We start from the raw sequence: 17,946 nt of genomic DNA, 5'->3' as shown, positions 1-17,946 counted from the left end.
GGAAACATAATAAAGTGTTGGGGGGCCTGTTGCCCTGTTGACACACACACACACACACACACACACACACACACACACACACACACACACACACACACACACACACACACACACACACACACACACAGAGAGAGAGAGAGAGAGTCCCTCACGTCTCTGTGGGGAACAGGCTGACAGAAGAGAGAACAGAGAAGTGGACTATACGCCTACACGGTTATCTGGTTTGTGAGGAGCCGACACAGAACAGGCTCGTAACTGGACTCGAGGAATAGAGAAGGTGTATTCGACCTGAAAAGGATTATAAACTTATGTTTTTGCTTTACAATTCAAACACCAGCTGACCTAAAAAAAGAAAAAAAAGAAGGGTGTGGAGGGGGTTGACTGCTCCCTTACCAGTCCTGGAGTTGGCTGCGCTTGCTGCTGTCACCGTGTGTGTTGTTAAGGATGGTCCAGTCTCAGGGTCATTTATTCTGATTTATTTATTTATTTTTTGATAGACCCTAGTTTTGATTGATCACAGCAGAATCTGTCTTTTGCGCTCTGCTCCTTTCTCCGGATTACTCCACTTTTGGAGAACTTTTACGCACGGCCGTTCGCGTGTTTGGATCACTCGGCACATCGCTATCACAAAGTATTTCGAAACTCTTTGTACATTTCAGGCTGCACACTTGTCTATTTCTCAAGCGAATCGTCGGTGTCACATCTCGTTCCTTGGCAGCACCCATAATAGCCACACAGATCGCTCGGCTCGTCTCGCAGACTGACACCCGTGCGTCACGGGGGCCGTGTAGAGTTTTTTTCTCCATCTCTTTTTTTGGGGAGCTTTCGGGGAGCTTCTCGAGTCTGGACGAAAGAAAAGCCATTCCGAGACTCGGTGTGAAATGCTGCCCCTGTCCCCTCTGCTGCTCCTCGTGTTGCCCGCGGCGATCTTCGTGGCGGCGCAGGGCGCCGGGGACCTCCAGGGCGTCAGCCTCCACAGCGGGGCCGCGGGCTTCGACCCCTCGGGTGAGTCCCCCTGCCTGCTGCACCGAGCACCAACACTCCTCTTAATGCTCCTGCCATTGTCGCAGGCAGGGCATCAGGCGGCATCGTTCTGCACAGCTCACCCCTGAGAAGGACAGTGAATGTCATGTGTCTGTTTTGCCTTCTGACTTAATCTGTTTTGCATTCTAATATATCTTTTTTTAAAAGTGTTATTTTAGCGGATACACGACCTTTGACAGGCCTTTGAACGTTCCCTTGACTACACGTGTTGTTCAGTCAGTTCAGTCCATTTCGATGATCCTGGAAGACTCATTTTAAAGCTCTATTATTCCATGGGCAGCTCATAGAAAACAGTTTGAGTACTTTTTGTTTTTGTTTTTGGTCATTCTATGAATCCTTTCTTGTTTACTAAATCTTCTGAGACTTTGTCAAGGGATTTCTAAAGGTCTGTCCCCAAGACGTGAATCTAGTTATCCCACTCTTGGTAAATGGACTGTATTTATATAGCGCTTTTCTAGTCATATAGACCACTCAAAGCGCTTTACAGGAAAGTCCCATTCACCCATTCACACACATTCATACAGCGCTGCTGTTTACCACGCATTTTTCTATCACATTCATACTCATCCATGCACTGTCGGAAGAGCCGTCAGAGGCAAGTTAGGGTTAAGTGTCTCGCCCAAGGACACAACGGCATGTGTACACTCTTGGAGGCAGCACAGCAGCTTCAGCTCACCTGTGGACAGAGGGTTAAGCTCAGGTAGTATGAGGAGGTCCCTCCCCCATAACTGTTCGAAAGGACCTGTGCAAACACCACAGATATTTTTCGATAAGAGGCCTCACTGTTGAGAGAAGGATCATCAACAAAAGTCAGGGGATCCCTGTCTGCTCTGTACACTGGTGTTACACATCTCCTGGTTGTGGGGATGAGCAGACGAACATGGATATCTACTCTCAAAGGGAGTTCTTTTTTTCCAGGATACCGACAAGTATGAGTGAGACAGCCGATCGTTAACAGTTTAGCTATTTACTGCCATGATCATGTTAAAAAACATTCCATGTGTGTCAATGCAGCCAATGCATGCAACAAACAAAGAAACGATACTTCTACTGTACAGGTCAATGTTTGTGTTGTTCTCTCCTCTCAGGCACGCCTGATGTTCATAGTATGGTGATCAGTTGTTGCAGGATAATCTTTCACCAGCATACTCCTACAGCCAGGTGCTGTGTTTGATTGAACATTGGCTAGTTGCAAGAGGTTTTTCTCCATGTAAACATCCTCCTGCTTCTGAGATTATTTCCAATATTATTGGAGGAGAAAAACAAACTATAAACGACAGAACTTTGAGAAATAACAGTTTACACAAGTCATTTTTATTCATAGATTAATTTTTCCTTACGTTGTGGGTGAGGAGCTAGTGTTACTGGGGTGGGCTATCATGGTGGGTTTAACTGGCCGACCTTTGACCCCCCCCAGTCCCTTCAGCTCAGTCACAGAGACAAAAATGGGCTCTGACTCACAAGACTGACCAATGACAGAATGCTGTGTGTCATCTTCCCGTACATTAGTGTCCCTGTATTATACTTAATCCTGGAACACAGTGTACAATGTAAAGCCTAATTACAACAGTTGTGATTTGGCCATGATCTCTAGATGTTCCAGATAATCCCCATCACCATGTGACCGATTACATTCAGCACACAATGTCTTGTAATGTGCTGGAGTTTTTTTTCTTTTTTCAACAAAAATGCAGCTTTAACACAGTGTTTGTCTATAAGTCTACTGTGCTTGCCATTAGATGTGTGTTTGCTTTAGTAGTTGCTTTAGTGCACATTATGGTTACTGGAACAAATAGTAATTTGACTGACAAAACTTCTCAGTCTATTGGGTCCCTGGTATTTACCTCCTGTTATAAATTCTATACATAAATAACTATAATGAATAAGACTAGCTATGAGAAGCACATGAGCGTTTAAACTCTTTTTGATAATGGTGGAAAAATGTGTTGGTTTACTGATGAACACACAGGCCCAGTGCGATGTGTCGCATCGTTCTTGTCCTTGGAAACAGCAGTTGACAGAACAATTTCACCTCACAGTCCAATTAGTAGCTCATGAAGGGATTTTGAAAGTCAATGGATTGTACTGATTATGCAGTTGATTTATTGCGCATATTCCTTATGTCAAAAGAAATGGTTGCATTTACAGCTTTATTGACATACGTAAAAGCCCTGTAAATTTCCTTTTGATAAACACAGATTAAATCATTGCTCGCCAGACCTGTTTTTTGGGAGAAAAAACATGGCAACTGACTTTAAACAATTTTTCAATTAAGTGTTACAATTTGAATTTTCTAATGTACAGTGCAATTAGAAAGCAAATTTGCAGTCTGGGTTGCTCCCACACAATTGAAATTATACATTGTGCATTCCCTGTGTGAGCCAAAAAGAATCACACTCGCACATCTTTCCTCGAATCTGCTCTAAAAGGCTCGGTTCACAGAAGAGCCAGCAGAAAAGACAGTGATCTGCAGATCAGTGCTGTAACTGAGTTGAGCTGCAGTTGAGCTCCTTGGATAAATAAATGCGCGGTACTCCTTGGATGTGTTGAGTGAGATAATGATTTATAAAATGTTCATAAAACTGCCTCCCTCACACATGTAGACCCCTGCATGGTGGTGTCTCCGCCGTGTATGAGCGAGGCAGATCGCTACAGCCTGGAGGCCCTGCAGAGCATACATCATGTGATGGATGATGACCAGGACGGAGGAATTGAGGTGGAGGAGAGTGTGGAGGTACAACTCGCTCTTCATCAAATGTTTACCCCATTAATGTTCACGCAATTTTTTTCTTTGATTATTCTTAATTCCAATGCGTGCATGTTCTTGCATGCAAGTGGCAGGCGGGGTAAAGCAGAGTGCCACAACAGGTGTCCTGGCGGGCGGTAGAGTCAGAGGCTGCTTCAAGGATAGCAACAGTATAACTTTTGCTTTTGGCTCAGTGACAAAATTTGTCTGGACTAAGAGAATACTGCAACGCTAGTGACCTTCATAGTCAAACTTAATAGGAAATAACCCCTCTTAATGTTCCTGACTTGAGCTCCTTCTATTCTTTGTCACAAAAATCCTTGAACACAGAAGAAAAAAACAAACATTTATTCGATTTCATTTATTTGAATTTGTTAATTGTGGGATTTTTTGGGGTCAAATTTTAAAATCAAACCAAAAAACCCAACAACTATATATATATATATATATATATATATATATATATATATATATATTTATATATATTTATATATATTTATATATATATATATGACAGAGACACTGCATGTGCCTCTGTCTGAGTGTAAAGGCACGTTTTCAATCTGTGTAATCTGTGTATTTTTGGTGTTTACTTTAATATTTCTGAGTAAATAATATTCATAGCAGAAAGGTGTTTTGTTCAGACAGTCTACTTGTATTGGTAGTAAACCCAGAATTCTAGAATGCATTTGCCTTCCAGAACGCTGTGCACGGATACAGTATCCAGGGGCTCAGGTTGCGGTTGCCATAGAAACATCAGGGGAAGGGGCCTGGGATCATCAGAACACAGCCCCAAGATTCCTGTAGCCATCATATGAAGCCTCGGTTTACAGCCAAGGACACATTCCAAGACAGCACTAACTCACGCAACCGCGTACACGCAATCACTGGAGTCCGCGATACACACTCATGCTTCTGTGTCCGCTCGAAAGTTTCCAGTCACAAAACACCCTTTTCTATAGACTGAAATCCAAGGACATAAAACACTTTTTTGGTGAGCTGGTCAACCCACAACCTTGCTCCTCAAAGTTATATCGGAAAAAAGTGTTTAACCCCTGTGTGCCTCTGTGTTTGCAGTTCATCATTGAAGACATGAAGCAGCAGCAGACCAACAAACACAGCAACCTGCACAGAGAAGATCAACACATCACCATTGAGGAGCTCTGGAGGGGCTGGAAGTCATCTGAAGGTGTGTGCGTGTGTGTGTGTGTGTGTGCGTGTGTGTGTGTGTGTGTGTGTGTGTGTGTGTGTGTGTGTGAGAGACAGAGCGACAGAGAGACTCTGCAGGTGCCTACTTTGTCTGACTTTTGTCTTTGTCTTCTTTCCTTCGTCTCATTTTTCAGTCCATAACTGGACTCAAGATGAGGTGCTTCGCTGGCTGAAGGAGTTTGTTGAGTTGCCACAGTATGAGAGAAACTTCAAAGACTTTAAGGTCAACGGAAACACTCTCCCCAGGTGAGAATAGCCAGTGGGGACATTGTCAGCCGAAGACCGACTCTCCTTATGCTGTTGTCAAATTAAGTCACTGTGAAAACAAATCAGTTGTCGAGAGCCATACCAACAGAGTCAATATGTACCCTGTGTCGCGTCATCATTATCTCAGTGACTGCATCTTACTGGACTCACTTATATTACTGGACATACCTCACCTATAATATATTCATATCATTACCACTGTCTATATTGTACATATCTGTCCATAGCGTATTTACTATACTCTTTATACCATTCTTTATTCAACTCCCTTAGTGTATTCATACTGCCAATACCTGTCAACAATGTTCATACGGCACATATCCTATTCATATTCTATTTTACTATACATGTTACTCTGCACTCCTGGTTAGATACGAACTGCATTTCCTTGTCTCAGTACTTGTACTCTGTGCAATGACAATAGAGTTGAATCTAATCTAATCTAAACTCAATCTGTGCACAGGATTGCAGCTAATGAGCCCTCTTTCCTGAGTGTCCAGCTGAGGGTCCAGGACCAGAGGGACAAACAGAAGCTCAACATCAAAGCTCTGGACGTGGTGCTGTTTGGGTCGCCTACACGTAAGAACAAGACCTAACGCTCGCCTTACTCTTATTTCTCCTTTTATTTTATTCTACAAACAGAGTCACGGTAATGTTATTATTATTATATTCCCACTGTACACATGCAATGTGGAGGAAAAGTCTCACCTGGAATACTAAGTGAAGTGTCGGTTGGTGTGCAGGGGATTTAAAGGGCTAAATCGTTTTTGTCAGGGGGAAATGTGCAAGGTATTATTCTGTGTTTTTGGCTTACTGCATGTTGCTTTGTGTCATTTGTGTCACCCTATATAACCAGTTATCTCATCATTTATGATTCATTTGTGATACATACCAGCATTAACAAACATGTTCCCACTAAACCACAGGTCCTCATAATTACATGAAGGACCTGCTGCTAATTGTGTCAGTGGTGATGGGAGTTGGAGGCTGCTGGTTTGCCACGGCCCAGAACAAAGCCAGTAAAGTTCACATCTCCAAGATGATGAAAGATTTGGAAAGTCTTCAGACAGCTGAACAGAGCCTCATAGATCTACAGGAACAGTGAGTATTCAGGAAGGTGTGCATCATTTAAATGGCGTTGTCTTGTTGAATAATTGCATGTATAACATTTTCACTTTCTCAGGCTAATGCGAGCCCAGGAAGAGAAGCGTAACGTTGCGGAGGAGAAGCAGAACCTGGAGGTGAAGATGAGGGACGAGATCATGGGAGCTCAGTGGGAGGCTCATCGTTTGCATGAGCTGAGGCAGGGAGCAGTCACAGAACTCAGCCGCCTGCGGTATGCAGAGGAAGAGCTGGTACAGGTGGGCACCACGCACCCTTCATGCACCCAGCGGAAACAACACATTTGCGGCACCAAGTGGCTTAACTTTGCTGTAGTTTTACTACGCGAACAAAAGGGTTAGGGCTTTTCACCAATCTTTGAAGTCTAACATTTGACTGACGGCCTTCAGGTCCGTGGGGCACTGAAGCAGGTGGAGAAGGACATGCAGGCAAGCTGGACTTCCTCAGAGGTTCTCCAGCAGTGGCTCCAGCTGACACATGAGGTGGAGGTCCAGTACTACAATGTCAAGAAGCAGAGTGCAGTACAACAACTAGCTACGGCCAAGGAAGAGGTAATGCATGAAAAAAATATTCTAAATACATGGGAAATACTGAGCAGCATCTTATACCCCTCCATTGTTTTGGTATCTTTCGTGACAATGGAGAAACATTTGGAGTGATTTACTCTGGATACAGATCTCATCTGTACTGAATGATTCATCTCATGCCTATACTTCATTGCAGGCAGAGAAGATTAAGAAGAAGAGGAGTTCTGTTCTGGGGACTCTGCATGTTGCCCACAGCTCCTCTCTAGACCAGGTCGACCACAAGATCCTGCAAGCAAAGTGAGTCACACAATGACCTGTCCTGATGTGCACCTGTTCCAGCAAATATGTATTATGAAAAAAACATCTTTGTATCTCCTCAAGGAATGCCTTGTCTGAAGTAACGGCCTGCCTGCGGGAGCGCCTCCATCGCTGGCAGCAGATTGAGCGCCTCTGCGGCTTCCCTCTGATCAGGAACTCTGGTCTCGCAAACCTCACTGCAAAGCTCTACTCAGACTCCATTGCCCTGGCGCTGCCCAGAGTGCCCCAGCAATCTTGTTCGTGCCATAGCTCCGTGCATGGATCCATAGAGGATCTGTTAGAAGAATCCCCTCCTCCTATCTTACCACAGATGCCAGGTGAGTGACAGGATTTATGAAGTTTTGTCTATTTGGACCTCTATGAGTGTCCACAAGGTGTTCAATCATCTGACTGTTAGAGCCACGGAAGGCGACATGAGTAATTTTTCCACTTTGATCAAACCATTCACTGATTGCGATTGAATAGCATGAGCACATTTACCACTGACTAGCATGTTAGTGGTTTGCTCACCAACTACCAACCAGCCCAGCAAGGCTTTTAGAAACACATATAAAAAAGTCATGCAGATTCATTTTGCTGTGTCACCAGAACTGTAAAATTGAAAACTAGGTGTATAAAGTAATTATTTCATTACACCGCTGTCTGTCTGGAGGCAAGGCAAGGCAAGTTATTTGTATAGCACATTTCTACAACAAGGCAATTCAAAGTGCTTTACATAAAACCCGAAACGCATCGGGAAGAAAAACATATAAAATGACATTAAAATACAATCAATAAAAAGAGAAAATAAAAACATGCTAAAGAAGAATAGGACAGGGAATAAAAGTTGCAGTGCCGTACAAGAAATGTATTAATAGTTTATTTACTGAAAGGCAGTGGAAAAACAGAAGTCTTCAGTCTTGGTTTAAGATGAATTGAGAGTTGCAGTTTTGTGGGAGTTTGTTCCAGATATGTGGACTATAGAAACTGAACGCTGCCCCTCCATGTTTAGTTCTGACTTTGACAAACAGGAAGCCAGTGTACAGAGCTGAGGACTGGAGTAATATGACCTACTCTTTTGGTCTTAGTGAGGACTCGAGCAGCAGCATTCTGAATTTACTGCAGCTGTCTGATTGACTTTTGAGAGGGACCTGTGAGGACACTGTTGCAGTAGTCGAGTCTGCTGAAGATGAATGCATGGACAAGTTTTTCAAAATCTGGCTGAGACATAAGTCCTTTAATCCTTGATATATTCTTTAGGTCATAGTAGGCTGACTTCGTAATTGTTTTAATGGGGCTATATTACTGTCTGAAGCTGGGTGCTAACTTTAAACGTTCTTCCTTGGCTCCATCAACAACAATTTCGTTTTTTTCTTTCTTTATTTGAAGAAAATGTTGGTGCTTCCAGTCATTGATTTCCTCACTGCATATGACTTACTGCTTGTATTGGACCGTAGTCCCCAGGTGGTATTGTTAAATAAGTTTCTGTGTCGTCTGTGTAATTATGGTAACATATTTTGTTGTTTTCTATGATCTGAGCCATGGAAAACTGGAGTAATAACACTTTTGGCTGTCCTCCAGTTCCAGTTCCACCACTGAAGCGTTCTCCTCGAACACAGGGATCCACCATATGTCGGCCACGTCGTTCTGGTGTCGTTACTCAGCCGTCGTCTGCCATGATCTCTTCTGACCCTGACCTTCTCATCCCCATCCGGGCCCCTTACTCTTGCTTTGATGAGGAAGAAAACTTTCTCCTGAAAACTCTAAAGAAACAGTGAGTCTCCTCACCCACAATCTTTAGTGGCCACTTTGTTTTTAATGATTTAAATGAATCTGTTCTGTTTCGTCCTCTCCTTATTCTCCCATTCTTTTCTCTCACTAATAGAGACTCCCAAGAGCTCTTCTCAGACACAGAGTATATGACTTCACCTCCTCTCAGCAAAATGTTCCATAGTCCAACTGTTGATGCTTCCACTCAAAAGCTCTATCATGATGAAACTGAGCAACCTCCGGAACCCTCCATTGCAAATCCTTTGAGTAAAGAAGTAGAAGCTGTTGTTCCACTTCACAAAATGTCCACAGAAGAGCTTGATGTTTCTTTAGATGTTGCCTGCAGGAAGATGACAAAAGACAAATTGCTGGATACCTCTTTGGAAACCCATTATTTGAAGATGTCTAAAGACGAGTCTTTTATAGAGCCTACATCAAGGAAAATATCTGGGGACTGGATGGAAGTTCCCATGGATGTCACAGTTAGAAAGGGGCTTTCTTGTGAGTTGGATGCAGAATTTCCATCCAGGAAATTAGAGAGAGATATGATGGGGGATTTGATGGACACCTCCTCAAGGAATATATACAGAGAAGTAAGTGATTTACCACTGGACGTGAGGAAGATTCTTTGGCATGAATTAGAAGTATCAACAGATCAACAGGCACCAAGGAAGATATCTAGAGATATGATGGAAGCTTCATTTGACAGTACCTCAAGGAAGATAGGACGAGACGATGCTGAGCATCGGTCTGACTCAGTGTCCAGAAGAATAACAAGAGATTCCATGGGTATTTCCCTAGACACAGGTTCTAGAAAACTAACACGGAATAAAGGAGAATGCCAGCTTGATTCCTCAGTGAGGGCACTAGCAATGGACAAAATGGTTGAGACCACTAGAGCACCACGAAGGATCTCTAGAGATGAGATGGAGCATAGTACAGATACTGCTTCCTTAAAGATGCTACCCAGAGATACATTTGATGCACTTATGGATACCTCACCTTCAACAGAGAGGCAAGAATTTGGTTTAGAGCCATCAGCAAACAGGAGGATGCTGAGAGATGAACTTGAGTCATCCGCTGGTTCGCTCAGGAGGAGAATACCCAGAATGCCAAGAGATGACAGTTCCATGGACAATCCCACAGGAAAAATCTGGGATACGGTCGATGTTCCAGCAGAAATGCCTAAACAAGCAGCACTGAAGGAGGAGTTTGGAGCCTCGGAATCAAATTCATCCCCAGGTCGATTTGGACAGCCAGACCTTATGGTAACCTCCCAGGTGCCGTGGACATCATCCGACCTTTTCCCCGTTGGCCCACTGAGTCAGCTTGTGTACGATGGAATCCTTGAGAAGGCCTGCAACTCCTCAACACCTAACCTACCTCAGAGCAGGCCGCCAGCAGAGGTGGAGCCCCCTCTGCCACCACCAAGGGTTGCCATTCCCTCCCTCACGTCCCCTCCTGAGGCTAGAGAGCAGAAGAACAAGGATAGAGAAAAGAGCAGGAAATCCCTGAAGCTTAAAAATCTTTTTAAAAAGAAAAATGAGTCCACTCCAGAGAAGCCTCCAAGTGGTCTTCAAAAACTCTGACAATCAGTTGAAAAACGTTTTCTTTATTTTATTGAATCAGAAAATGGAGTTTCAGAAACCATTTGAAGATATCAGGTAGCACTTTAATAGAGCACAATCTTACTTAAAGCTGGACAAAGTCAGAGGTGTCTGGATTATCAATGTGAATTTAGAGAAACAAATAATATTGAGGTTTCCATTCTCTGAATTTTGTGACACAGAGAATCATGTACACGTACAGTATGTCAAATGCTGCCTGTGTGTAGATGAGGGAACATTTCGTCACATACATCAGTTGCATATAAGGAGATCAATAAGACACTTAGCAACACGTTTTTGCATAACTAACTTTGTATTTGAAGATGATTACTTTAATTAAGTCTTACACACATATATGGTTGACACCATATATTATTGTAGATGTGTGATTTTTTTGTTCATGCTTTGCCAATGGCTCAACGATTAAGCAATGTTTAAACAGCTGCTGCTCTTCTGTATAACAGAGGCAATGCTTGATTTCAGTTTTAACCTTCAATGAAGATGTTTACTGCACTAGAATTAAAGCATTCTGGTATGAGAGAAATTTGGTTAACATTAGGGAGGTCTCGATAACAGTGTTCCCCCTTGATCTTGATTTGAGCTGCTCACTGTACACATCAAATTAATAAAAGGGAATTAAGTGGAAGGGCCAGAAAAGCTTTTTTTGGTCCTTCATTTTATTGTTGCTTGATCTTCATAGGATTTGAAACCAAGTTTCAAAAACGGAACCTGCTTGTGACTGGTCAACGAGCCAGCCAGTAAGTCACTAAGTCATAGAGACAGTCATTCCTTTTCAGGGTTATGGGGCAGGCCCTGTTGTCGTGCCCAAGCCAAATACAAAAGAAAAAAGAAGGATGAGCTGGATCTAAGAGAGGAATAGAACCATCAGATCTGGCTCCCTTCAAAGAGCCAAATCTCTGAAATAGAAAGTAATAATTGTATTACATTGTTCTCTGAATCACATGCTCTCATAACTGAAACTGCTGGTTGCTGTTTTTTTTATTTGTGTGTACTACAATTCACTTGCTGCTACCTTGGTACCAGTATGCTGGGAGTGTTTTTTTTAATTAATTCCAGTGGGACATTTTTGACAATTGGTGTACACACCAGCCTACATATTTGTGAATTTAATTTTAGCTTAACATAGCTAATACTGACCCTTAAAAAAATGATCAGTCCTGATCCTGTGTATCTGAGGTGTCACCCAGTTTTCATTGTAAATTGTTCATCCTGGATATGCTAAATTCTCAACACTTTCACTAAATGTGAAAATACTAAAGGTGTTTTCTTTTTTCATGAGTGAATTTAAATGCATATTTGAATGCTAAAATTGTTTATGTTTATTCATGTTTATTTTACCGTTTACAGGCATAGCAGCCTATGATGACTATTTAATAAAAACAATTAATTATAAATTCTTTTAGCTTTTAATTGATTAAGAATTGGTTATTGGAATATGTTTATGGAGTATTGGAATATGATTTTTTGTCTTACATTAATAGTGTCAAGTACCAGGAATATATGAATACAAATGTTTCCCCTTGTCTTAGATGAGGATATCTGCTATATTCTGCTGTATATTGGTATAAAAATATGATTTATAGTTCTGTTATTTTCTGATCAAATAACAACTGATGATTGAGGAAATAAACAAGGTGAAATTAGGTAATGTTGTGCACTCTTGTAAAGATAAAAACAACCTAAATATTGCCAGTCTTTAAATTATTTAAATACTTTGTGAAAGAAATGTGAAATGTTGTATTGCAGTTTAGAGATTGTCAATATTCCTGATAGATTATCAGTTGAAAAACAGAACCTTCATGCTCAGTCACAAGGAAACTTTGATGAGCAATGTTTTTGTTTGTTTTTTAACTGTAGAAATTACTATTTTATTAGACTCCTTGAATAGAACAGACACCTCCGTTCTTTCCACTGATTTGCCAGCAACAGTTTTATTCATGTAAAATATTATGAATGACCCCATGTAAGGGAAATGTCAACAATATATCTCACCTACAGTTCAGAGACTGTTCATTTGCTTGCATCAGAATAGCTTCCATTTATAATTGTAGATTTATAAGCACCAGGACATTTCAGAGGCCCAGGTTATGGTAATGTTTTGTTAGTGTGCTTGCATTTTCCATAGAAAAAAAATAAATATTTAATAATATTATTAAATAATAATTATTTAATGATCTGAATCATAATTTCCCACGTAATGTTATGCTTTTGAAATAAACTGAAATTACGCTGTATACTAATTAGGAAAGGCTTTTATTACTTTGGACAGTTTTTTTTTATTAAGATACAGTTTTTATGTATAAAAACGTCATAATAGTAACATAATTAGAGATCTTCATAATACAATTCAAGTATAGATATAGTAGTTATGTTGTGTGTAAAACGGTAGTATTAATTGCTATTAAGGTTTATCAGTATCACTAAAATTTTCTGATGCTAGGCCATGGATGACTGACAAAATACAGTGATACTGTACTGATTCTAATCTTTTTATGCATATGTGTATTTTTTTTGTTTTCAGTCTGATTATCAGCCTCATAAGTTAAATTACTCAGTCGGTTTAGCAGAAGACCCGAACCACAGGACACGATTTCTAACCAGAAAAAAAGGAGAAATGCGAAGTTGAACTCTGGATCTGAATAGGAAGCTTTTCATTTTAAACTTATTTCATGTTGTGTGGTGTCACATTACTTTTCCTGTCGAGTGTCAGGCTGCCGGTGTGTTTCTCCATCCTGAGCCCGTAACACAACTCATGTTATTCAAACGTCTTCGTCCTGACAAACAACTGCACTACTTTGAGAGACTTGACTGTGGCACAAGTGCTGTTTTACACAACTATGAAAATGAAAAGACGGTCTCATAAATAGTTAACAAAATCCGTGATCGGCAACTTGGTCTGTTTAATTCTGATTGAGAGGAATTACTTCTAACAACTGTGATATATAAATGCTACGTAAATGCAGTCATTTTACTATTAATGTTCGAAGGTAATACTACTGCTACTATTTTTCAAATGTATGATGCGATTTGTATTCATTATAATAATAGAAGCATATATTCTTATTGTTATGACACAGTCACAGATGTATTGCATTGTAGTATACATTGTTCAGTGTGAGAATTGAAAATAAATAGATCTTGTTTTGATCTGATTAAGACAGCCAAGGTATTGTATTAACATAATATTGCACAATGTAAAAAAAAGAATGTGTCATTCTCAGGTTGGTCTGCTGCCACATTGACACATACTCTTTCTTAACCCCACGAGGACACCATCTGTGATATGAATAGTCATCGTCGACCCAGACAAATTTGCTTGACAGTGAGATTCTTTGGAGTCAATTACTTTGCTTTCAATAAATCACCTCAAAATGGTTTCTGAGTATGTTGTTATTCACTTTAATTGTATACATGTTTGAGAACATCACTTTAATTTCACATGAAAGTTGGAAAAAAACAACAGTTTGATGATGCATTGATTGGTGAAGATGACTGTAAAAACTGTGGACATGCTGGTCACATTCATTACAGTCAAAGACCTACAGATGGCGCTGTTGTTGTTTTGTTCTTTTTCTTTTAGTTTTATACTTATCCTCTCCACTAGAGGTCAGAAGTGTCTCAAATGATGCTGAGAGATCACAACCTCTCCCCAATTCCCCAGTTTTTCCAATTTCACGTGGTAATATACGAGAAGATAAATCTCCACGTTTGCAATTCAGATACAAGGATTCAGAGGAACGATAAATATGACCTCAGTGATTCTGGAAGAATCTATACGAAACCAAAATAACTAGTATATAGTAAATACTTCTGGATTCTATTGGGACCGTAGAGGACTTTGTGAGGAACTGAGGGTTTCCTTATTATTCCTTGAGTATTAATATCTGAGCTGCCAACAGCACTGTTCACGGTTTGTGGTGCAGAAAAACGAAGGTAGTCTTTTGAAGTTCTAATTTTCCAGCATATTTATCTGTTTTTAATTCATGCACATCCGGAGCCTGCACTCTGAGGAAGGCATCAGTCTGCTGATAATGAGGCCAATGATACCTCAATATGCCTGAAATAGACATGCAGATGAGGTAAATACTGGTTGCACATTTATGATGAGTTGTAGCACTTGATCCTAGAGGTATCTCATATTGCGGGAGTTCCTTGTAATTACTATAGGAGTATGAAATTCAAGGATGAAAGGTGTTATTTTCAGATATACTGTATATACTATACATCACCTGACCTCCTTTCCTTTGCTCCAGTCTGCCTAGCAATGAAACTTTAATATGGGTTGTAACACTCTGCTTGCACAGATGACCTATGGGCTATAGTTTTGGTTATTTGTCTGTTTTAGCTTCAGTCTGTCTGCGTGTTGAGCTCTACAGTGCACGAGGGGCTGTTTGTCAATGCCGGTTTCCTGTTCGTGTTACTGATCACTGCATCGTCTACACAATGTGGTTAAGGCTGGCTTTACTATCAGCTTGCTATTCACGTCTACCTTCCCTAAAACTGTGTCAGAGTGACATTCTTGGCTGATTCTATGGAACATAAATACTTTGAATTAAAAAAAAAAAGCACAAGTGGTGAAGGGTGTGAATGAAATACATAGAGAAACAGGAAATTGGCGAAAAGCAGCTATCATGTCTGCCCTTCTGACAAGAGTGAATGGACACGAGGAACCGGATATTATCACGAGCGGATCAAAAGTCTTTACGGCCTCGACTGGGAATGACTCCGACCAGGATTCACTGGACAGCTGAAGATTGATCAAAGACACATCAGACGCCTTCTTTGAACAGAGGCAGGAGATACGGACGTCCAATACTCCCCAGGCTTCATACAAGGTCACAAGATGACAACGGTGCCAGTTCCATCTGCAAATGAAGATATGGTTTGAAGCTCAAGAAGAAAAAAAAGGGAGGGGGGAGCCAAACTTTGTGACAAGATTGCTTTTAAATATTGAATCTTTGATGTCTTTCGGACAGTGATATTGTTTGAGGATCCCATACTAGTTTTAGTTGCTTATCTGGCATCAACACAAGTGATGTTTGAGACCATTTCTTAATGAAGACGGACCATTTCTGAAAACAAGGTCACTGGACTGAGCAGCTCATGGTCAAATGACATTTAAATGTCATTTTCAACATTAACATTGGAAAAGAAAAATGGAATCAGTTGTAAATACAACCAGTAATGATCTGTGAGAGGATATCTGTGTAGCAGGGGAAGTGGGCAGGATCGATAAAGCAACGCTCTTTAGCAAGGGAACTCCCTCAAAATGATGGGATCATGACAAAATGATGAGTAGTTTCTCTGAAAAGAGAAAAAAAAATTCTTCACACTCTCCGAGAATGTGTTGCAGGCTCCTCCAGCTAATTCTTTTAAAAAGAGATTGGGTAAATTCCAGTAAACAAAGAATATTTTGTATAATTATAAAGCTGATTTGTGATTATTGTGAAAAGTGTATCGCAGTCTCTCTTTTTTTAGGAGGTTTTTTGTTTTTCATTAAATGATGAAGGAGCAAATGTTGTCATAGCAACACCAGATTCTGCTTGAGTGTCACACGTGTCGAGCACCAGGTAGTAGGACAAATTAAAACACATTTTGACAAAAAAGTTGGCAGTGTGAAAAAGAGAATGGTGAAAAAATGGCCTATTGCGATGAACCATAACTTATGTAAAGCAACACCTGTTTGTGCTTTTATACATAGAAACTTAATGTCTGAAATCTGGTCTCCTTTTTTGAGGGCACTCAAACGGGCCAACGTGCCCCCACAGCCACTGGTGTAACTTTACAACGGCACCAGAGAGCATCCTCTCCCACTGTGCCACGGTGTGGGACGCCAGCGGCACTGCAGACGGACACTGCAGACGGACAGGTGAGACAGACAGTGCAGACGGACAGTGCAGACAGACAGGTGCAGACGGACAGTGCAGACGGACAGTGCAGACGGACAGGTGCAGACGGACAGTACAGACGGACAGTGCAGACAGACAGGTGCAGACGGACAGTGCAGACGGACAGTGCAGACGGACAGGTGCAGACGGACAGTGCAGACGGACAGTGCAGACGGACAGGTGCAGACGGACAGTGCAGACGGACAGTGCAGACGGACAGTGCAGACGGACAGTGCAGACAGACAGTGGATTAAAGGGGATTGAGCGACCAAATCTGTGCATTGTGTATGCTAGACACCCTTGCACCTCCACCCCCAACTGCTGCCAATGCACTCCAGAACACTTTGTCACACCTTCTCTAAGCTGTACGCATATCTTCATCTAATTGAATTCATTATTTTAGTGTTCTCACTGCCTTGTGTTCTGACTTTTTTGTCTTTGTGGACCTTGATAATAAAATATCTTATACATGTTATCCTCTGTTGTGGCACAAATCCCCAGCTTGCATGGCAGGCTGGTCAGGACGAGTACTAAAGGGGGAATTTAAATCAATGATAGAATCCAGCAGCTGTAGCACATTGGGTCCTGTGCTGTGCAGTTCGCCCGGTGGGGACAGCGTGGGAGTCACACTCTCATTCGGCCTATTACTCCACATCTCCACTAGAGGTCAGGAGAGTTCCGCCAGTTCGTAACGTTTGTGTCTCTCCACCTTTCTCTGCTTTTCCCAGAAAATCTTGAAGGCAAAGAATGAATACAAATTTTATTCAGCAACAACAATAATCCACTGTCCAGCCATCGACACAAAGTTGTTTGAATAAACATATAGATACTTTTTTATTAACAACATGTGATTAAACATCTGACCACAGTTTTGTGTTTTGCTGCACAACCAAGAAAACAGATATTTTCCAACTAATACTATTGGATTTGAAATAAATTACAGCGGAATTGAATTTTTTTTTTCCACTTCAGTCTGCGCCACCAAGGGAAGTGCTACGTGACTTTCGCACAATATTGACCTTGCATCATTTGTTTTTAGACTGTTAATGTTCCCATTTCAGCACTGCCTGTCAAGAAAGACCCATAATCTCTTTTGAATTATGTCCCTAAATATGGTTTATTAGGTTTCCAGCTGTTTCCTGCAATAAGCGTAATGTTCCATTTCCCCCCGTGTTTGAGCTTGTTTTGCGCAAATGTCAAATGTTAAATTATCCCAGAACTCATTATACATACAAAATTTAAATTTAAATTTAAGGATGGGTGAGTCACAACACTTCACGTCTGATCAGTCTCCTGACAATAATTTGTCAAAACTATTACACAGGGTTTTAATCCCGTTGCTGATGCACACATACGTGTGTTGTTGTGCGTCGGACTTGATGATATTTCACACACGAACAACTTTACCACTGCATGATAATCATTTAGGGAAATTCTGGCATTTGATG

At 41.2% G+C, this 17,946-nt stretch overlaps 1 protein-coding gene across 1 annotated transcript; it reads left to right on the top strand.

Annotated features, from left to right (window-relative positions):
* Positions 1-150: 150 nt before the first annotated feature.
* On the top strand, positions 151-13,985 carry stim2a (tromal interaction molecule 2a). Its single transcript, XM_035636976.2, has 12 exons — positions 151-1,005; positions 3,648-3,778; positions 4,868-4,979; positions 5,134-5,245; positions 5,730-5,845; positions 6,193-6,367; positions 6,450-6,627; positions 6,778-6,939; positions 7,112-7,212; positions 7,297-7,550; positions 8,794-8,986; positions 9,098-13,985. Exons 1-12 carry the CDS (start codon positions 882-884, stop codon positions 10,569-10,571), a joined length of 3,132 nt encoding a protein of 1,043 aa, XP_035492869.2. The 5' UTR covers positions 151-881; the 3' UTR covers positions 10,572-13,985.
* The last annotated feature ends 3,961 nt before the right edge of the window (positions 13,986-17,946 follow it).

The sequence above is a fragment of the Scophthalmus maximus genome, chromosome 8 (assembly GCF_022379125.1).
Source record: "Scophthalmus maximus strain ysfricsl-2021 chromosome 8, ASM2237912v1, whole genome shotgun sequence".
NCBI lineage: Eukaryota > Metazoa > Chordata > Actinopteri > Pleuronectiformes > Scophthalmidae > Scophthalmus > Scophthalmus maximus.
The sequence above is the reverse complement of the archived record's forward strand: the minus strand, read 5'-3'. Positions and strand labels throughout refer to the sequence as shown.